This window comes from Agelaius phoeniceus (assembly GCF_051311805.1).
Source record: "Agelaius phoeniceus isolate bAgePho1 chromosome W unlocalized genomic scaffold, bAgePho1.hap1 SUPER_W_unloc_2, whole genome shotgun sequence".
Lineage (NCBI taxonomy): Eukaryota > Metazoa > Chordata > Aves > Passeriformes > Icteridae > Agelaius > Agelaius phoeniceus.
Window position 1 is genome coordinate 4,273,656 of NW_027509867.1, and position 22,820 is coordinate 4,296,475.

Sequence of the window (22,820 nt, forward strand, 5' to 3'; positions counted from 1 at the left end):
GTCTCTGAGAGGTTTGTGCAATCCTGGCCTCCAATTATCTGCTGTAATTAGTCCCTGGAGAGGCTTTGTCAGTAACAACACTCAGTGGGGCTCATTAATACTTCAGGGTACTTCAGTTATTTGAAGGTACTTGGTGTTTCCCTTTTGATACAGACTCTGTGAGAGGTTTGTGCAATCATGGCCCCAATTATCTGCTTTAACGAGTCCCTGGAGAGCTTTTTACTCACACTCAGTGGGGCTCAGTGATGCCTTGAGATACTCAAGGTTTTTAAGGTACTTTATGCATTTAAGGATACTTTTAGGTACTTTTAAGGATTTTCCTTCCCACACTGAGACTCTGAGAGGTTTTTGTGCCATCCTGGCCTCCAATTCTCTCCTCCAAGGAGTCCATGAGTAGCCTGTGTTGGGTATCTTCCCCCTTTCTGTTTTATAACAAAGAGGGAACTGAAAGAATTTTGTATAACTTTCTAAAAGCATCCAAACAAACATGGGACAATTAACAATACAACAACAACCACTAAGAGAATTACGAGTCTTCTTTTAGCTTGACATCATCAAACCCTTTAGTCCCATGGATTGGAAGAGTTTATTGAACCAGTCTTTCTTTTCCACTTGAAGCTTCTTGCATCCTTCCTTCAGTTCCTGAATGCTCTTGTGGATTGACTCACTGTGGCTGGAGAGGTTCATGCAGCACATGCCCTCAGAGTCTACACAGCCATGCCCATATGCCCAGAGTAAAAACTCTATCGCTGTTCTGCAGGGTGGCGTGTCTGATGGTCTCTGTGTCTGAGAGCAGCCACTCAGTGTGAGGGAGGCAGCATTGGTTTGCTTACTCAACAGGCACCCAGGATGGTCTGATTGTCCTAAAGCTTTAGCTGCAGCCACCCAAGGTAGTCCAAATTGGGGGTGCTACCATCCAATACCTGGATCAAAGCTTTCAAAGCCATCTCTTTGATATCATTCAATACTTCTCTGGGGATACCTGCTGCTTGATCATCTGGTAGGCTGTGTTGACCTTCTCCAGCTAGATGGTTGATTGTCAATGCCTCATTATTAGCATAGTCTGCTATTGATTGATTTAGTAAACACTTCCATCCCCCTTCCCACAGGGTGTATTCTGTACGTTACAACCACCTGGTCATGATATAATTTAAATTATAGGGGGTTAAAGCATGTGCTGTAAACATGGCCCTCATTAGGCCATTAAAACAAGGTAAGTCCTTCCTATGGTCTTTAGCTGCCCTACACAGATCCTTCATTTCCCCGTAAACCAATGGCTGATACCTGGGGTTCTGCCCCCTTCTTTCATAACATACATGGGCAATGAGGAGTTTCGAGGTTATTTGCCAGTCTCCTTCCTTAACTGGAGGCATGGCCCAGGGTGGAAGTGGAATGATTGACAGTGGGGGCGTGACCCGCAGTTGTGGGGGTGGAGTCTGGAGGTTCGTTCAGGGCGGAAGAGAAGGCTGTGGTAGCAGGAAGAGGAGGAGCCAGGATGGAGGGAGGATGGTCGGGCTCCCGTGCCACATTCAGGCTCCTTCCATCTTGAGTCTCCAGGGCATGATGCTCCAAGACAGCGTGGCCATTGCCATCTTGGACCATCGTGGAAGGTCTGAGAAAGGCAGGTTTGAGGGGAGGCCCCAAGTTAGGAGTGACCAATGGATTGAGTTTTCAACCCACTCCTGCTGGTGAATGGTGGTGTGGAAGATGGGGAGCATGCGGGGTGCAATGGGGTCCCTTTGATGGAAAGTTGTCCAGTTTAACTCTCATGAGTCCCAAAATCCAGTGGTATGGATTTCATCAGGAAAGGCCTCTGGAAAATTTTTAATGATCCACCTCATGATTTATTTTAATTTATTCTTTGAAAATATTTTGTCGTGATCAGTGAGAATTACTTAAAGCATCCATATATGCTCCTTTCTACTTTACATATCTGCCTGAAATTTTTCTCTTTCTCTGCCTTAGGGGGAAGAGCCACCGGAACACCCCAAATCAATTATGGGATGTGGGTGCATATCCCAGAAAACACAGTGGTAAAATGGACATTTAATATCTTGTGTTTTCCCAAACCCACCTGCAATCCTATGCAGGTGAAACTCTTGCTGTCCCTGTGGATCCTGGGCAAGGTCCCTCGAAGCAATGATGAATCTGCCAGCCCAGCACAATCCAAAATCCCGGGGAGCACTGGCCTATCCATCAGCTAACCCCAGCTGACATGACTGAATGTCAGGGCCCCTGTTCAGGTGCCAAACGTCGCAATGAGGGTGGCTGTGACAAACCTTTCTGGTTCCCTGACTACAGGACAAGGGTGGTGAAAATGAAAAGGAGCAGATGCTGGGGAAGATGAAACAGGAAAGCCTTATAAATATGATTGCCTGGCAAAAAAATTTGAGAATATGGAAACTATAAGTGAGATTAAAATGAAAGCAAGCTTTGAGATACCAAGCCTTAGTTACTGAACAACTGGAAAACAATGGTATGGCTGGCTGAAGGTAATCTTCTTTTGATGAAACAACACCCTCTGCCTGCAGACAGGTCCAAGGGTCAGAGCAGACCCTACTAGCTTGGCAGAAGGGGTGCAAAGAGGAGTTTTTAGGGTTTAAAATGTACCACAGTATGGTATAGTAATGATTCTTATAGGCTGTATGTAAATGCTATAAGATTTTTATCTTGTACTAGATTGGTTAGTGAAAATTAGAATATGCAGCACAGAAGAAGATTTATTGTACTGTAATGGGAACCCCCCTCCTCTTTCGGGCATCCATTTTGGGCGCCTCTTTCGAGCTCCTCTCTCGGGCCTGCTCCGAGCTGTGGCTGGCAGCTCCAAACAAGGCCCCTGCACCCACACCCTTTGCAATAAACCACAAGTGCCAAGACCTGGATTCAGAGATCTCTCGTCTCCGTCCGTCCCGACCGTGCTACTCCCTGATGCTCCTACACTCCTCCAGCACCTGTTTTCCTGTATTTATACTCTAAACTCTAAACCCTCCTTTGTCTTTAACCCCTGGACCCCAGGAGCATTTGACCCAAAAAAATCCTCGCTAGAACTCCATGCCCAGACGCTCCCGTGTCTCACCTGCTGAGCGGCTGCTCTGTGTGTGTGTGTGTGTGTGTGTGTGTCTGTGTGTGTCTCTGTGTCTGTGTGTCTGTGTGTCTGTGTGTGTATGTGTGTGTGTCTCTGTGTCTGTGTGTGTGTGTCTATGTGTCCGTGTGTGTGTCTGTCTGTACTGGTGTTCCCATGGCTCCTGCCCCTTGGCACAAGGTTGTGTCCACCACCACCACGGACCACAAGAATAACTCCATTTCTTCATTTACTCTGTGGTGTAAATGAACCATTCTGTCTAATCATGATCAGAATCAATCAGAGCTGTATTTATATAAATTTATCTGGTATTCAATCTTTAATCCTGGGGGATAAATTGCTTAAAAGTTCAATTCCACCTGTCCAATCTTTTACACCTTTGACAAAGCATGGGGCTAGGATTGGATCCAGCCACTCACATCTCCTCTTTTAGAAGGAATTTTAGAAGTCTAGGGGCCCTGCAGGGGTTTGAGGATCCGTGGTGGCTGCTGCATGTTATTTCTCCATCTCATGACTCAACAGGAGTTTCTCCAATAAAGAAATAAAGCTTTTGCCTGAAGCTCCCACTGTGGCCATGACAGGAACCCCTGTGAGTGTCTGGGCCATCCCGGCTCTTTGGCAGCCTGGGGACTCCTGGGATGTCACCGTGGAGCCCCCGTGAGTGCCTGTGACAGATGGGTGCCTTTGCAGCCCAAGGTGCCCTGGGATGTCACCATGGAATGGCTGTGACTGCCTCTGACCACAGGGCTCTTTACCATCCCCAGAAAGCCCTGGGAGGTCTCCATGGAGCCCCTGTCTGTGAGTGTGACATTCCAGCTCTGGAACAGCCTGGAGACTCTTGGAAAGTGCCCATGGAACCCCTCTGAGGGCCTGTGACAAATCTGATCCTTAGCAGGCAACCATCACCAGCCCCCTGTTGCTATGGTCAGTTTCCATGTCAACCATCACCAGGCCCCTGTTGCTATGCTCAGTCCCTTGGCAGCTCCATGGAGACCCCATGCCAGGGGTGGTTGCCATGGACACCAGCTCAGGCCTGCAGCCAGAGCCCGTTGCCATGGCAACCATTGGCAGCCCCATCCCCAGGCTGATGGGATCCCAGAAGCACAGAATTGGCTGAGCTGGGAGGGACCCATCAGGATCCTCCAGTCCAACTGCTGGCCCTGCACAGGACACCCCAACAATGCCAGCCTGGGCCTGGCAGCGCTGGCCAAACGCTGCTGCAGCTCAGAGAGCCCTGGAGCTGGGACCCTGCCCTGGGGAGCCTGGCCAGGGCCCCAGCAGCCTCTGGGCAAAAACCTTTTCCTGACATCCAACCTGAGCCTGCCCCGACTCAGCTGCAGCCGCTCCCTCCACTCCTGTCCCTGGGCACCAGAGGGAAGAGGTTCCCACAGCCCCAGCCAGGGACCCGCTCCCAAGGCTGCTGCCATGGCCACCAGGGCTGGCACCAGCTGGGATGCTCGGTTTCCACGGGCCGGGCTTCAGGAATGGGATTCCCCAATTTCCTGCTGCTGCTAAAATCACGCTGCCCTTGCTGCCCTCCCGCCTCCCATGGAAAGCACAAAAGGCAAAGATCCCAGGCTGGGGTAAGAACAATTTAATGGGAACAGCAACGAGATAAAGAACAAACAGGAGCAGAAACAATATTGATAACAGAAGGGATAAATCAAACTGTTTACAGGGAAAACTACAACACAACTCACAGGGTCTGCCTGGGTACAATATTTCTTGCCTGGAAAGGACACCCTTCTCCTCAGGGAGAGAGAGAGAGTCCCTTTCCTGCCCCTTGCAATGATCTGAGGTGGGACTGAATGTAATGACAGGGCCATGGCCAGACCCTCATGTTTTTCAATGCCACATCAGGTCATTGGCAAAGGGCAGGACTAGGTACAGGTGTCTTCCCAGCATGGATCACAGGGAACGTGGATCACCAGGGCTCTTTCCAATCTGGCTTCTCCCATGGGGGATGAAGCTGGAGTGGTGCATGAAGCTGTTCCTGCAATCGAGGCACTTGCAGGGCTTCATTTACTGGTGGCTCCGTTGGTGTCTTGTCAAATGAGAGCTTCTGGTGAAGCTCTTCCCACACTGGGGACACTCGTAGGGCCTCTCCCCAGTGTGGATGAGCTGGTGCCTGATGAGGGTGGAATTGTGCTTGAAGCTCTTCCCGCAGTCAGGGCAGTAGAAGGGCCTCTCATCCGTGTGAATCCGCTCATGCAGGCGGAGATTTGAGCTGGTCCGAAACTTCTTCCCACACGTGCGGCACTCGTAGGGTCTCTCCCCAGTGTGGATGAGCTGGTGCCTGATGAGGTGGGACTTGCGCTTGAAGCCCTTCCCGCAATCAGGGCAGTGGAAGGGCCTTTCTTCTGTGTGAATCTGCCAGTGCCTGGCAAGATCAGGGCTGGTGGGAAACCTCTTCTGACACTGGGGACACTCATAGGGCCTCTCCCCAGTGTGGATGCACTGGTGGGTCAAAAGGGTGGAGCTGCAGCTGAAGCCCTTCCCACACTCCCCACACTCGTAGGGCCATTCCCCAGTGTGGATCATCTGGTGGCTGATCAGGGTGCTGCTCTGCCTGAAGCTCTTCCCACACTCCAAGCACTTGTGGGGCTTTTTCCCATTGTGAAGCTGCCCATGGACCACCAGCTCTGAGCTCTGGCTGAAGCTCTGTCCACCTTCCTGGCTCAGGGTGGGTCTTTCCTCCTCAGAGCCCCCGGGCTGGGTTTGGAGCCCCTCCTCCTGTGGGATCTCTGGGGCTTTTCCTTTACGTTGGAATTCTGCACCGTGGAGCCACTCAAAATGACCTCTTCCATGAGGTTCTGCCAAAGGGATTTGTCCTCCCTGGTCTCCATCCTCAGCTCCTTTTCTGGGGGAGGAAGGCCAAGGAGAGGATGGGATTTGCCTCCGTGCCAGAGGGAAGGGGAAGGAGATCCCCCCAGTGCATCCCCGGCAGGACGGGGTTGGCAGCAGGGTTGTCCTGCAGCCGGGGGCTGTGCTGGGCTGGGAGATGGAGCAGGAGAGAGGAGGAAAGGGGCACTGACTTCCTCCTCACCTGCCTGGGGCTCCTGGGGCACCTTCTTCTTCCTCACAGCCTCCTCCTCCATCTGGCCAAGTTTACGGGATGGAAAATCCTGTTTTGGGAAGAAAACAAGGGATAAGTACATTGAATTTTGTACTTGTTTGAAGGCAAACCTGGGGAGGGTCTAAACCAGGATTACAATTTAATAAGAAAATGAAGATCAAGGCAATGCTACAGAAACACTGCCTTAAACTGACAGAGTCAGGATATAACCTGACACCCTGTTGCTCAGGGTGGTGGCTGCAGTGCCATTAAATGGTGGCTGCAGTCCTCTGGGAGTGATGAACCTGATTCTGTCCAAGCAGTGATCCTGTAAAAGGGTCTGGTCTTCCTCTGAAGGTACAGGGGTGGTTCTGGAGCTCTTGTCCTCTGGGAATCCAGTAGGCAAGCTGCTCCTGGTGTTGCAAGGCTCAGCTTATATGCAGGTAGGAATGCTTGGATCCTCCCCCTGGGTGGAGCCTCCCACAATGGGAGGATGGAATTTGATCAGTCCTGCAGTGACACTCAATGGCCCATTCCCAGAAGATATCTCCCCTGGAGGGCGTTATCAGGGCTGAGGCATGGAAGAGATCAAGAACACTGCCCCACCTGTTTCTAGCAGTTGATGAAGATGGGGATTGAAAACATGCATTTGGTTCCATCTTCCATTGCAGCCTGAAACTGTGGGGGAATCCCTGCTCAGGGGGTGAACACCACCCCCCTTACCCAAACTGGCTCAGGTGTAAAACCCCCACCCCGGGAAGGCCACACACACAGGGGACAATGTCACACTTGCCCTGCCCCAGGGGAGGTCTCTGTCCCTGTCACTCCTTTTCTCTCCCCCCCTTTTCTCTTTCTTTCCAACTCTCTCTCTACCTCACATTTACTGTTTAATAAAATCCACGTAGGGTTTGGTCTTGTTAGCACCTTAATTGAGGCGGAGGCATCTCTCCGGAAATTTTCTTAACCAAATTGCAACATTATTTTGGCACAGTGAGTTCAGGGCACTGTTGTCTGGCTCCAAGTGCCTTTGACAGCATCATGGTTCCCTCCTCTGAGGAGGTTGTGGTTCTCTCTGGAGGAACACTTGGAAACAGTCCCTCCTTCCTCCTGTGGAACTTATGGGAGAAATTATGAGGAAAATGGCTGTTGTGGGTGGCCAGAAAAAAGAAAATATTTTGTTGTCCTTCCTTGAAAAGTTTCTTAAAATCACAGGGGGAGAGAGAGCAAATGATATCAGAGTGACTGATAAAGTTCATTTACTCCAAGTGAGGAACCCAAGGCTGCTAAAAGTCCCAGAAAAAGCCCAGCTCTAGTAGCTCAATTCCCAAATAACTCCAGCCAGGGGTGTCCGGGAGGATTTTTTTGGAGCGTGTTCGGAGCCGGCAGATCCCGGACTCGAGCCCCGGATATCTCCGCGCTCCCTAAGAGGAGCTTTTTCGGGGGCAGAGGAGCCACCATCGCCCCTCGGGAGGGTCCCGGGGGGTCCACGTGGGGATGGCCCGGTACCGACGGGGCGGGACATTGGTTTTGGGGATCCCCGTGAGAGCCAGGGCTGTGGAACGGGGGACCCCCGGGGCGGGGAGAGGGGAAGGGGCGATACCGGAGCTGGGGCACCCCCGGCAGCCCGGAGATGAGGCGGGGACGGGACCCCCTGACCCTGACAGGGGCGCGTCCTGGGGTGACTTCATGATGCTCATGCCCCATCGGTCCCTTTAGCCCAGAAATGAGTTCTGCACCTTTAAGGCTGGTTCTGAGAGCCAAGGGGAGGAGGAAGAAGCTGCAGTTTGTTTTCAGACACTGCACTCACTCCTCCACATTCCGGCTCCTGGATGGACAGAGGGCGGGACAGAGCTCTCCTTTGCTTTTAGTTAGCTTTTAGCTCTCTGAGGCAGAGACGTTCCCTGGACTGTGGTTTTTCTTTTTCTTTGGAGCTGTTTAAACCTGCTCTGGACTGAACACCCAGAACACCACCGGCAGCTCCCACCTGTGGCCCACCGGGCTGAGCCTGGGCAGTGGCATTTCCAGCACTGGAGGGACTGATAAGAGACGGATAAGAGACTGATAAGAGACTGATAAGAGACTGATAGGAGACTGATAAGAGACTGAGTGAGCCAAGCCCCAGCCCTCGGAGGGACTTGTGGAGTTTGTCATCTCTTTTGGAGCAGCAGGAAGTTTTATTGCTTAATATTGTTCAATTTTTGTGCTGGTGAATGCTTTGCCTGGTAAATAAAGTGTTTTTTTCCACTTTTCTCCAAGGAAATATTTTCCCGAACTGGCTGAGGGTGGGGCTGCTGAATCTGCATTCTAGAGGAAACTCCTTTTGGAGGTTTTCAACCAAATTTGCCCTAAAACAGGACAGGGTGGTGGAAAGAAGGGGGAAGCCCAAGTGGCTGGATTGAGGGGAGGCTGGAGAGGGGGACCCTGGGACTCCAAAACCTCCCAGAATCCCTTAGCAGGACCCTGGAGAGGGGGGATCCCCATGACCCATGGGATCCCCAACAGCCCAGAGACAGGGGACCACCAGAACCCCAGAGGGATGAGACTGGAAATGGGAAACTCCTGGTGGATTTTTTTATTCACTCTTGATTTTTGGACATCAGGTGACTTCTAGAGATGGACTTGGGCAAGAGGAATCCCCATCCCAAGGCATTCACACCTTGTTTCTCCCCAAATCAGTATTTTCCCAAAACCTTCCCACAGTGACATCCACCCTGTCCCCCTGTCCTGTTCTGGGTGAGCTCAGTCCCAAACCTGACCCTGATCCTGGTCTCAATCTCACTCCATGTTTAGACACACTCACAGTTCTGTATTTATTCTCATCCTAGTCCCAGACTCATCTAGCCCCAGACCCAATCCCAACCCCAGCCCTAAAGCCAATCCCATGTCTAGCCTTAACCCCAATCCCAGCTCTAATCCAAATCTCAGCCCCAACTCCAAGCCCAGCCCCAATTCCAGCCCCTTCCTAAATCCTCAGCCCCAAACCAAACCCCAGGTTCAGCCCTTCTGGGGGTTTGGGGGTGTCTCTGTCCCTGTGACCCCGATGATGTTTGGGTGGGGTCCCAGCAGGGCTGAGAGGGACAGAGACCCCCCGGCCTCCCCAGGGGTGAGAAGGTGGCAGAGCCCCCCCAGCCCCGAGCAGCCTCAGCGGTGAGAGGGACACAGAGCCCCTGGTGCCAAGCCCTGCAAAGGCATTGCCTGAGGCCAGAGGGATGGAGACCCCCCGAGCATCCCCCAGGGCCAGGGGACAGAGAGCCCCGAGCATCCGCTGGGCTGAGAGGGACAGAGACTGCCCCAAGCATCCCCTGGCACAGGGGAGAGAGGGAGGGAGACCCCCCAGGCATTCCCTGGGTGAGAATGATGGAGACCCCTGGGGAATGGCCTGGGGTGACAGGGACAGGGAGACCCCTGGGGAATGGCCTGGGGTGACAGGGACAGGGACATCCTGGGGAATGGCCTGGGGTGACAGGGACAGGGACAACCCTGGGGCAGGGCAAGTGTGACATTGTCCCCTGTGTGTGTGGCCTTCCCGGGGTGGGGGTTTTACACCTGAGCCAGTTTGGGTAAGGGGGGTGGTGTTCACCCCCTGAGCAGGGATTCCCCCACTCTTTCAGGCTGCAGTGTAAGATGGAACCAAATGCATGTTTTCAATCCCCATCTTCATCAACTGCTATAAACAGGCGGGGCAGTGTTCTTGATCTCTTCCATGACTCAGCCCTGATAACGCCCTCCAGGGGAGAGATCTTCTGGGAATGGGCCATTGAGTGTCACTGCAGGACTGATCAAATTCCATCATCCCATTGTGGGAGGCTCCACCCAGGGGGAGGATCCAAGCATTCCTACCTGCATATAAGCTGAGCCTTGCAACACCAGGAGCAGCTTGCCTACTGGATTCCCAGAGGACAAGAGCTCCAGAACCACCCCTGTACCTTCAGAGGAAGACCAGACCCTTTTACAGGATCACTGCTTGGACAGAATCAGGTTCATCACTCCCAGAGGACTGCAGCCACCATTTAATGGCACTGCAGCCACCACCCTGAGCAACAGGGTGTCAGGTTATATCCTGACTCTGTCAGTTTAAGGCAGTGTTTCTGTAGCATTGCCTTGATCTTCATTTTCTTATTAAATTGTAATCCTGGTTTAGACCCTCCCCAGGTTTGCCTTCAAACAAGTACAAAATTCAATGTACTTATCCCTTGTTTTCTTCTCAAAACAGGATTTTCCATCCCGTAAACTTGGCCAGATGGAGGAGGAGGCTGTGAGGAAGAAGAAGGTGCCCCAGGAGCCCCAGGCAGGTGACGAGGAAGTCAGTGCCCCTTTCCTCCTCTCTCCTGCTCCATCTCCCAGCCCAGCACAGCCCCCGGCTGCAGGACAACCCTGCTGCCAACCCCGTCCTGCTGGGGATGCACTGGGGGGATCCCCTTCCCCTTCCCTCTGGCACGGAGGCAAATCCCATCCTCTCCTTGCCCTTCCTCCCCCAGAAAAGGAGCTGAGGATGGAGACCAGGGAGGGCAAATCCCTGTGGCAGAACCTCATGGAAGAGGACATTTTGAGTGGCTCCACAGTGCAGAATTCCAACAGGGAGGACAAGTCCCAGAGATCCCACAGGAGGAGGGGCTCCAAACCCAGCCCAGGGTGCTCTGAGGAGGAAAGACCCACCCTGAGCCAGGAAGGTGGACAGAGCTTCAGCCAGAGCTCAGAGCTGGTGGTCCATGGGCAGCTTCACAATGGGGAGAAGCCCCACAAGTGCTTGGAGTGTGGGAAGAGCTTCAGGCAGAGCAGCACCCTGATCAGCCACCAGATGATCCACACCGGGGAATGGCCCTACGAGTGTGGGGAGTGTGGGAAGGGCTTCAGCTACAGATCTACCCTTGTGACCCACCAACGCATCCACACTGGGGAGAGGCCCTACGAGTGTCCTGAGTGCCAGAAGAGGTTTCCCACCAGCTCTGATCTCGCCAGGCACCGGCAGATTCACACAGAGGAGAGGCCCTTCCACTGCCCTGATTGCGGGAAGGGCTTCAAGCGCAAGTCCCACCTCATCAGGCACCAGCTCATCCACACTGGGGAGAGACCCTACGAGTGCCGCACGTGTGGGAAGAGGTTTCGGACCAGCTCAAATCTCCGCCTGCATGAGCACATTCACACCGACCAGAGGCCCTTCTGCTGCCCTGACTGTGGGAAGGGCTTCAAGCGCAACTTCACCCTCGTCAGACACCGGCGCATCCGCACTGGGAAGAGGCCCTATGAGTGTCCCCAGTGTGGGAAGAGCTTCACCCAGAGCTCTGATCTAACCAAACACCAACAGAAGCACCAGTAAGGGAAGTCCTGCAAATGCCCCAAGTGCAGGAGGAGCTTCGTACACTGCTTCAAATTCATCCCCCATTGGAGACCCCACATTGGTCAGAGCCCTGGTGATCCATGTTCCCTGTGATCCATGTGAGGAAGACACCTGTACATTTTGTTCCCCTACCAATGACATGATGTGGGATGGGAGAACATGAGGGTCTGGCCATGGCCCTGTCATTACATTCACTCCCACCTCAGGTCATTGCAAGGGGCAGGAAAGGGACTCTGTCTTTCCCTCCCTGAGGAGAAGGGTGTCCTTTCCAGACATGAGGAAATACATTGCCAGGAAGAGCCAGTTGTTGATGCTGTAGTTTTCCCTGTAAATAGTTTTACTTATCCCTTCTGTTATCAATATTGTTTCTATTCCCTTTGTTCCTTATCTGGTTGCTGTTCCCAATAAACTGTTCTTATCCCAGCCTGGGATCTTTGCCTTTTGTGCTTTCCATGGGAGGCGGGAGGGCAGCGAGGGCAGCGCGGTTTTAGCGGGAGCAGGAAATTGGGGAATCCCATTCCTGAAGCCCGGCCCATGGAAACCGAGCATCCCAGCTGGTGGCAGCCCTGGTGGCCATGGCAGCAGCCTTGGGAGCGGGTTCCTGGCTGGGGCTGTGGGAACCTCTTCCCTCTGGTGTCCAGGGACAGGAGTGGAGGGAGCGGCTGCAGCTGAGTCGGGGCAGGCTCAGGTTGGATGTCAGGAAAAGGTTTTTGCCCAGAGGCTGCTGGGGCCCTGGCCAGGCTCCCCGGGGAAGGGTCCCAGCTCCAGGGCTCTCTGAGCTGCAGCAGCATTTGGCCAGTGCTGCCAGGCCCAGGCTGGCATTGTTGGGGTGTCCTGTGCAGGGCCAGCAGTTGGACTGGAGGATCCTGATGGGTCCCTCCCAGCTCAGCCAATTCTGTGCTTCTGGGATCCCATCAGCCTGGGGATGGGGCTGCCAATGGTTGCCATGGCAACGGGCTCTGGTTGCAGGCCTGAGCTGGTGTCCATGGCAACCACCCCTGGCAAGGGGTCTCCATGGAGCTGCCAAGGGACTGAGCATAGCAACAGGGGGCTGGTGATGGTTGCCATGGAAACTGACGATGGCAACAGGCGGCTGGGGATGGTTGCCATGGAAACTGACCATAGCAACAGGGGGCTGGGGATGGTTGCCATGGAAACTGACCATAGCAACAGGGGGCTGGTGATGGTTGCCATGGAAACTGACCATAGCAACAGGGAGCTGGGGATGGTTGCCTGCTCAGGATGAGATTTGTCACAGGCCCTCAGAGGGGCTCCATGGGGACATTCCAAGAGTCTCCAGGCTGTTCCAGAGCTGGAATGTCACAGGCAGAGACAGGGGCTCCATGGAGACCTCCCAGGGCTTTCTGGGGATGGTAAAGAGCCCTGGGGTCAGAGGCAGTCACAGCCATTCCATGGTGACATCCCAGGGCACCTTGGGCTGCAAAGGCACCCATCTGTCACAGGCACTCACGGGGGCTCCACGGTGACATCCCAGGAGTCCCCAGGCTGCCAAAGAGCCGGGATGTCCCAGACACTCTCAGGGGTTCCTGTCATGGCCACAGTGGGAGCTTCAGGCAAAAGCTTTATTTCTTTATTTGAGAAACTCCTCCTGAGTCATGAGGTGGAGAAATGTCACCCAACAGCCATCATGGATCCTCAAACCCCTGCAGGCACCCTAGATTTTTAAAATTCATTCTAAGTGAGGAGTCTGGGAGTAGCTGGATCCAATGCCAGCCCCAGAATTTGTCAAAGGTGTAAAAGATTGGCCGAGTGGAATTCAACTTTTAACACAATTTGTCCCGCAGGATTAATGATGGAATACCAGATAAATTATTACAAATACAGCTCTGATTGTTTCTGATCAGAATCAGACAGAAAGATCTTAACCAGAGTTATTTACTCCACAGTTCAGGAGCTATAACAAATATTAGAGAATAGTGCTCTAGGCAGAAATTTTGAAGTCAACAGGGCCTTGCTGGAGTTGTTGGAGTCCATTGCAGGCAGAGCCTCCTGCTCCAGCAGGAACTGCCTTTCCTGTGCCATCAGCAGGGCAGGTCCCGCTGCAGAAAAAGCCCCAGGCCAGCCCCAGCACAGGGAAGGCCTCGGGCACAAGGGCAGAGTGCCGTGCTGGGAGCTGTGCCAGGGAGAGCCTGAGGCACCAAAGGCACCTTGGCAGCAGCAGCTGCTTGCAGGCCATGACCAGAAGCCTCCCTTGGCAGCGCAGCCTGGTGGCCACCACTGCAGAGCTGCTGCCTCAGGGCTCATTCCTGGCTGGCCTCTGAAAAGCCACTTCTGCTCCAGGAGCCTGACTGGGAAGCCATTGGCCCCAGCACCTTGGGGACAAGATATCAATGACAAAACTCTTCATGCCAGCAGAGCCAAGGCAGGGGCAGAGGAAAGGGCAGAGCCAGGCCCAGGGGACAGGGCTGCCATGGTGATGGCTGTGAGGTCACTGCCCCTGCAGCAGCCTGGCTGCCCTCAGCAGACATTCTGGCCAGAAGCGTTGTGAGGGCACCCAGCACATCAGAGAACACACACTACAGGAATTCTGTCCTTGGGGAGGGCAGGGGGTTTCACTGGGTCAGGGTGCAGAAAGTTCCTGCTCCTGGACAATTCCTGGCATGGTGCATCAACCTCTGCAAGAAAAGTTTCAGTTTTGTTCCACTCTAATCATTGTAAAATATTTCCTCCTTCTAAAAAATGTCAATTCAGCCTCATTCACTTTTGACATATTGACCCTTGTTCTGCCACTGCAAGATTTGGGAGAAAATACCTTTGACCACTATTTTTCCATTTTCACAGACCTTGGAGAGGACCCAACAATCTCCCAAGATGGAATTTGGAGACCTCATCGCATAACCAGCAGATAGAGGCTGCAGGTTCTGGGCTCAGTGGTGTGGAGACTGAGGACAGAACAGGAGTAGCCTGGCAGGGGCTGAAGGGTGGTTTCAGAGAGGCTGGAGCTTTTCTTCCTAGAGGATATAAGCATGAGAAGGAAATAATGGCAGCAAGGGCAGCTGGGGAGGCCCCGACTGGGCAGCAGCAGAAAGGAATTTCCATGCCAGGGCAGGGCTGTGGTGCAGCACGTCCCCCCACAGGAGCCTGGAGTAGCCCAAGGCTTTGTGTGGGCAGGCAGAGGCAGGCAGGAGGCAGAGCTGTCAGCAAAGGAAGGGCCCAGCCAGGTGGGGCAGCTGGGGGATGCCCACAGCCTGCAGGGACAGAGGTGCAGGGCAGGGACACCGTAGGACAGCCTGGGCTGCACAGGGCACAGGGATGGGCAGCAGCTGCAGGACAGCCCTGACAGAGCCAGCTTGGGCAGCACTTTGGCCATGGCTGCTGGCCCTGGGCCTGAGGCCACGAGGGGACAAGTGACCCTTGCAGGCCTGGGGCCTCATTGCCTCCTTGTCCCTGCTCAGCCTGGCAGGGGCCGCCCCATGCTCCTGCCCTTGGCTTTGCACATCCCCACATGCCAGGGCCCATCCCGGGAAGAGCCCTGAGCAATGAGGGAGGGACAAGATCTGCCAGGGGCTGGGGCTCAGGCCTTGGCCCTTTGCATTCCTGAAACAGATTCAGGTTAGCTCAGCACCAGAGACACGTTTCCCTTGTTTGTCCCCAGCTGTCATCAGTGCTTCCAGGGTTCTGCTCTACCTGGAACTGGGGACATTTTCTCAGTCATATTCCTCATAAGGATCGCTTTAAAGTACAAGAAACTGCCATGTTTCAATCTGACTTTGAATTATTGAGAGGTTTTTGAGCACACACTGAGGCACTGATGAGTCTGATGCAAAAAGCACCAAAGCCCCAGAGGGTTATTCAAATCCTTGTGCTGTGTCTGCTGGGCTGGGCTCCTGACCCAGAGGCAGCTCCTGGCAAGGGCAGCAGAGCTGCAGAGAGACAGCTCTGGCCAGGAGCAGCTCCTGTGCACAGCCCAGCAGGGCTGGGGCACTGCCAGGGCCCCTCAGGGACACCAGCAGGGCACAGACAGAGCTCCCAGGGGCTCAGCACTGGCTGAGGGGCTGTGGCATGTCCCAGAGGGGGCTGTGTCACAGCAGCTCCTCTGTGCCTGTGTCATGGAGGCACAGAGCAGCTGTGATGTCAGCAAGGGGCTGTGTGACAGCACAGAATGGGCTGTGTGAGGTCACAGATTGGGCTATGACATCCCAGAGTTTGTCGTGTGAGGTCACTGAGCAGCTACAGCATCATAGAGGGGATTCTGTGACATCACAGATCAGGCTGTGACATCATGGCATGGGTGTATGACGTCATAGCGCAGGCATTGAGGTCAAAGTGTATGCTGTGACATTACAGAGTGGCAGTATGACATCACAGAGAGGGTTTTGTGGCATCACTGAGGGGATTGTGACATCACACAGCTATCTGTGACATCATAGTGTGAGGCCATAGGGCAGATCTTGCCATCATAGTGGGTGGCTCTGTGACATGAGGGAGTGGGTTGTGACATCACTGGATGGCTGTGTAACATCATAGAGCTGGCTATGATATCACAGAAAAACTGTGACATTGCAGTGTGACTCTTTGACATCAGAGTCTTCTGTGACATCACAGAGCAGCTGTGTAACACCACAGGGGACTGTGTGACATCATCGGAGGCAAGGTGACATCCCAGGGGCTGTGTGACATCACAGGGGCTGTGTGAGGTCATTGGGGAGGTCACTCTGCCCCGGCCCCCTCACAGTTCCCCCCAGAGCAGTCCAACCCTGCTCGTGCACAGCGGGGTCCCCTCTCCCCCGGGGTCCCCCCGCCCCCGGCGCCACAGCCTCCCCCAGAGGATGTTCCACGAGATCGACCCCAGAGCCTGACACGGGGACGGGGGCCGGGGCCCTGGGGGTGGAACAGGGGGACAGGGATCCCCCAGCAGCGTCCCCGTGTCCCCCAGGGCCAGAGCCTGGGCCAGGGCTCCTTCACCCTGGTACCAACGAGGCCTTGAGAGCGCTGAAAAAATCCCCAGCAAGGGAGCAGCAAAAACCAGATTGAATATTAAGGGACAACAGCACAAAGTTCCTTGGCAAGAGTCACTCTGCTCCTGACTGGACACTTCAGGTACACCAAGGAAACTTGGAAGCAACAACAAAACCAAACAGAATCCAGGCAATCAAACCAGAAATAAGCCATGTGTGTGCGTGACAGAAGGAGAGTGAGGGCAAGGATAAAAGGAATACAGCCCAAAAGCTTAACAGAGGTCAAAACTAATAGGACTTAAGTTACACCTTAACCTTTACTGATACGTTTATCTTCAAAATTTAGCAAAAGAACAGCACTAAACAGTACTTAACCTAACATAAAACCTATGACTTAGCAATTTAACAGAGGAATAATAATTAACAATATTCAACTTAACTTATTACTTAGATTAAACATAACAATATAGCAAAAGAACAACTCTTAGGAGCATTTAACTTAGCTTAGACCTTGTGATTTAGCCTGACCTACAGGCCTGATTGACTCAGCTATCCAAGGCACTCAAACCCCTCAGAGAGCAGCATTTTTGTCACATTTCCCCAGCACAGGCACTCCTGTGTGCACACAGACACAAAGAGTCAGTGCAAGGCACCTGGGAGAAATTCCCCTGAGGGCAGGAAATGCTCCCTGTGGATCCTTTGGCATCTCCCCAGCAGTAAAGGGTTGAGCCTGGAGGAGTTGGGGGATCGGCCCAGGCTCCGTCGTTGTTGGGGATCCCCGAGTGCAGCAAACGGGAGAGTTCCCGGCTGGGAGAGGCCCCACTCAGAGGGAGTCGCTGGCCCAGGAGAGCTCCAAGGGCTCCTTTTGGAGCGCTGTTTGCAGGGCCCCAAGAGAGGGGCTTCAGTCCCAGCAATGGTTCATCCTGGCCGCACTTGGCACCAACAGCTTTCTTTGGCAGTGTGAGAACAGGGATGTTGTGCCACTGAGGGAACAAAAGCAGTTCCCAGGGCTGCTCCTCCAGAAATCAGGAGCTGGTTGGGCAGCAGCAGTGCCTGGAGCAGACAGTGTTTGTGATGAGCTGCAGAGGAGCTGAGCCCAGGGGCTGTTGGCCAAGGCCGAGCCCCAAGGAGCATTTCTCATCTGGCAGGGCGGCCTGAGAAGGGGAGGGGGGAATGCAGCAGCACAGGGCCCATGGAACCAAGGGACCATTGTGACACTGTGGGGCCCTGTGAGACCAAGGGACCATTGTGACACTGTGGGACCTGATGAGACCAAGGGACCATTGTGACACTGTGAGGCCCCATGGAACCAGTGAGACCATTGTGACCGTGGGAGTCCCCACAGAACCAAGAGGACCATTGTGATACTCTGGGGCCTTGTGAAACCAAGAGGCCTTTGTGACATTGCAGGGCTGAATGGAACCAAAGGTCCATTGTGACATTGTGGGGCCTCGTGTCATCATTGGTCCATTGTGACACTGTGGAGCCAAAGGAGACCATTGTGACACTGCAAACCCCCAGGGTCCAAGGTCCATTGTGACATTGCAGGGCTCATGGAACAGAGGAGTCATGTGACTTTGTGGGGCCTGGAGAACCACGGAGACCATTGTGACACTGCAGGGCCTCATGGAATCCTTGGGACCATTGTGACACTGCAGGGCCTAATGAAACCTTGGGGCCGTTGTGACACTGTGGAACCCAATGAAAAGAAAGGTTGACCCGTCTGGACCCCATGGAATCAAATCACCATTATGACACTGCGGGGCCCCATGGGACCAAGGAGCCATTGTGACACTATGGGGCGTCATAAAACCAAAAGAACATGGAACAGGTCTGGCTGGTTTGGCCTCCCATGGACTGCCTGACTGGTCCAGCTGACCTTGGCATGTTGAAGGTCTCTTCTCATCTGCTCTGAAGCACTGGGGCTCTGTGCTTTCCTTCTCAATGGAAAAGAACTGTCCTTCTTCTCCAGGCACCCATGGCCAGAATTGGGATTTCACCTCCAAATTTCCTTATATCCAGTGATTGTTCCCATAGGAGTATTACCAGGACAAGTCTGGCTGGTAGTGGTTTCTGGCTGAAGGGTCACCTCCCATCTGTCCTTTAAACTCTGGGGAAGGCTGCGTGCTTTCCTTCCTATGGAAAAGAACTGTCCTGCTTCTCCAGGCATCCATGGCTAGGACTGGGTTCCACCTTCCCTAAATCCAAGGACTGCTCCCAGACAAAATCTGCCATTCCTGACAAGTCTGGCTGGCCTTGGCCTAGTGAGGCTCTCACCTGCCTTCCAAACACTGGGGCTCTGTGCTTTCCTTCCTATAGGAAAGAACTGCTCTCCTCCAGGCACCCATCGGCAGAATTTGGATTGCACCTCCAACATTCCCTATTGTGAAAGACTGGCAGAGATTGTAGGCTCAAAACATTTCATGTGTGGGGGAGGAAGGAGCAGGTCCAGCCTTGCCCTGCCCTGGAAGCCCAGCCCTGTCCTGCCCTGCAACCCCAATCTCCCCAGAGCCTCTATCCCAGCCCAGCAGTGGCTGCCAGTCCCTGGCACAGCACAGGCAATGCTCCACAGCCACCTCTGCAGCCCCCAGCCCAGCTCCTGAGGGACCAAATGAGCCCAAGTCCCACCTGGGGGAAGGGCCCAGGGAGACCAAGGGGTATTGAAGGCTGACCACAAGGCAAGCACACATCTTGCCCCTACCTCCTCTTGGAATTTCCATCTGAACAGTGCTGGAATCCAGGAGTTGGTAGCTGTGTGTGTGCTTCTCTATATCACATTTTTCTCTCTTCCTGTGTCTTCTTCTATTTTTGTCCCCTTGCAAATTTTGACTAACTTAAAATTGAACAAGCTATGAATTTTTGAAGTTGAATGGGCCAAGTTAATGCTTTGAGAAGTGTTTTGTGTTGATTGAATGTTGTATTAAACCATTTGCCAAAGTTTCTCTGATTTTCTAAAGTTGCCAGTAAAATCTGTTTTGTTGCTTTGAGCTCCTGACAATCCCTTCTTGGTATTTTTCCAGCACATCCAATTCAGAGGAAACAAACAAATGTAAATTCCTTTTAAATGTCTCATTAAGAGAGTTGTTTGGGGAATGGGAGTCAGGGCTTGTGTGTCCTGCTTGGCCCAGCCCAGGCAGGGCTTTCCCAGCCACATTCCACACTCCATTGCCCAGCTGGAGCCGCTGGTGCCTCTGAGTTGTGCTGCCCCAGCCCCAGGGACGCTCTCCTTGTCTGCCCATTCCCCCACGGTCTCTGGGCAGGGATGGCCTCACTGGGGGCTGCTGACATCCTCAGCAACTTGGAGGCTGCTGCTGAATTTCACTGCTCCAGAGGCTTGTTCAGCCTTCAGCTCTTGAGTGCAGGAATTCAGTGTCCCAGGGCTCATGAACATTCAGAACACCTGAACAAGCCCAGCCTCTGGGAATCATTTGATTTATTTTTCCAAATCACTTGTTCAGCCTTCAGCTCCTCAGTTCAGGAATTCAGTGTCCCAGCGCTCATTAACATTCAGAACAACTTAACAAGCCAAGCCATGGGGAAAATTAGATTTAAGTGTTCAAATCTTTTGTGGTTAATTTGACAGATTTCAGTAGTGTGTTCAAAGTGAATGCATTATATCTAAAAAGACAGTGAGAAAAGATTTTTAGGTCCTGTTTAGGATATTTTCCTGTTCATAAATCAATATGTGCAGTCTCCAATTGACACTGAATCCAAGTACCTCCTCATGCAGTTTGAATAGATATGAAAATCAAGACCCTTCATGGCTGACAATCAATCAGACTCTGTCCCTAGCCCCACCCCACCATTTCCCCCATCCAAGCCCTGGCACTCAGAGCAGCCTTGTGCAAATCTGAGCTCCCTCCAGCCCAGGCTGCACCTGCAGCTTTCAGCTCCTTGGCTCCTACTCCCACCTGCTTTCCTTGGAGAAGGAGCTGCCTGAGACACAGAGGGATGTTCATTTCTTGTCAGCCAACAAAGCCAAGGGAAGGCACAGCTCCATCCAATGCCAAAGTCATTTCTCTGCTGGATATTAAATCCACTTTGCACAGCAGACAATCTCAGAGCAATGGAAAACACCTTCTGTGCCCAGCACAGATCCCAAGGTTCCCCCAAACCCTCCCTGCCCCGATTCTGCCCAGATTTGCTCTTTGCACCCACGAGTCACAGGCTGAAGTCAGGAGCTCCCTCCATGCCCAGAGGGAGCAAAAGAGAGAAAGGGGATGAAGAGCTCTCCTGTGCAGAGCCAAGGTCCAAGTGCAGCCCCTGCAGTGGGAGCCACAACTCATCAGGTTTGTGTCCTTTGGGCTCAGGGCCTGGTGACACTCAGAGGCACAGAAAGGTTTCTTGCCAACAAACACAAGTTGAACATTTGATCAGTTTAATAACCATCACAGCTCTTCCCTCAGCTCTCTGGGATGTCCCAGCAGCATCTGACATATCCTCCATCCCCAAGGGATTTCCGAAAAGGAACAGTTCTAGACAAGGACATAAGAAAACGCAATTTTGTGATAGATATAAACACAATTAAGATGTTGACTAATATGGTAATAATTTTAACATCAGAAAGATTGGGCAACTTCCTGGAGCTTAAAGCATGAAAGCAGTCAGTTGAGAGGCACTTGAATGACAGAGAGCATCTGGAGGACGAAATCTGGTAGCAATGGAAAGGACATAGATCCAGCAAGTCTAGTGAAGAGATGGCCACTCAGACATGGCCATTGCAACTGGAGAGCTAAAAACACCTGATGAAAAAAACAATTAAATAATAGACTGAATATTGGTGACACAAGTAGAGGAATGATCAGCATTTCTTCTCCTGCCATTAGTAGAACAATCCAGTAGATCCAGAAAATTCCTGCTCCTGATGGGAAAACTTTGGCATTTCTCAAAAGAACTCAGATGACCCAGATAATAACGATTTTCTTGTATATTAGGAAACGAAAAGGTATTAACACCTGTGCCCCTTTCCAGGCAGACATCAGCTGTGTGCCCATGAACAGGCAGTGCCACGTGTGCCCTGAGGTGCCCAGCTGGGATTGGATCTCTCCCAGAGCACCTGAGGGAGAGCAGAGCACCTTGCAAGCTGCAGGTCCCTGACAGCCCCGCAGGGCTCCTGTCCCATCAACATCTGCTCTGCTCCAGTCTGAAACAGGGCCCAGCATGGTGCTGGGATCATCAGAGAGCTGAGGTGTGTGCTGGAATTCAATGGCCTCCCCATCCTGCAGCAGCCCTGCATTTCCCTGCAGCAGCCTTGGTCTCCAGCCCAGCCATGGAGGCTCTTTGGGCTCTGGAGTGTTGCTGCAGCCCTCAAGGGCAGCTGAGCTCTGCCTTTGGCACAGTCAGGCCTGGCCAGCGCAGGCCATGCTCAGCAATTGCTTGTGTGTGCCTGGCCTTGCTGTCAGCCCCGGCAGCGGCTGCGTGGCCCCTTTGTGGCCCTGTGCTGGCCCAGCCATGGTGGCCCAGCCCTTGTGCAGGCCCAGCCCAGGCCAGGAGCATTGCGGCTGGGAACGGCCCCTGTGCCGTGGTGCCCACAGCAGCCTTGGGGCTCTGTGCCCCATGGCCTCCCTGCTGGGCAGCCTCTGCCAGCTCCTGCAGAGCCCCTGGCACCTGTGGGGCTGCACAGACAGCCCTGCCCTGGGGTCTGCCGGCCTCTGGGCCAGCAGAGAGGCAGCCAGGGCTGGCCATGGCCGGGAACAGGCCCTGAGCCCCGCAGGAGGATGGAGCTGGGCCACAGCCAAACTCAGCCCAGGCCAAAGCTGGGCTCAGCAGCCAGGGCTGCCAACGCATGGGCACAGAGGCTGGCGCTGACAAATGTCCTGGGCCCCCACCCTGCTCTGTCCATGCCACCAAGGGCACAGAGCAGCCTCCTCTCTGGGCCACTTGCCTGTTTGCAATGCCTTGCACAGGCGCTGGCCCTGCCCCACAAGGCCTGGCCTGAGTCCTGCCCCTGCACGCTCAGCCAGGCTGAGATGGACACTGATGGTTTCTGGGCCAGGCTCTCGGAGCCCAGCCCAGCTCCCTGCAAGCTCTGCCAGCTGCCCTGAGCTCTGGGCAGCACCAAGGGCCTCTCTGAGCCCAGCCCAGCCCAGCCGGCTCTGGCCCCAGAGCTCTGCTCAGGCCAGGCTGCTCTGGGCACTGGCCCCACGGCCTCAGCCCCTGCCAAGGCCACAGCAGCAGCTGCAGCTGCCACAGGACTCAGCCCCAGCCATGGGGGAAGGTGCTTGGCCAAGGCCAAAGGAGGCTCCCTGGCTGCCCTGCTGCCCTCGGCCTGAGGTGCTGAGAGCTCTGCAGCCCCTGCTGCCATCCCATCTGCCCAGGGCAGCACCAGAGCCCCGGCCTTGGGGCCCTCAAGAGCTGCTCCTGCTCCAGGCCCAGGACCCATGCCAAAGCTGGGGCAGCAGCCACAAAGCTGTGCCCATTTCTGTT

General features: G+C 53.8%; 1 protein-coding gene across 1 annotated transcript in view; it reads right to left on the minus strand.

Annotated features, from left to right (window-relative positions):
- LOC143692671 (uncharacterized) overlaps positions 1-22,820 on the minus strand; it is a 183,972-nt gene that overhangs the window by 83,517 nt on the left and 77,635 nt on the right. The window contains 2 exon segments of the mRNA XM_077172919.1: positions 5,080-5,751; positions 19,900-19,910. Coding sequence (XP_077029034.1) covers positions 5,080-5,751; positions 19,900-19,910 — 683 coding nt within the window.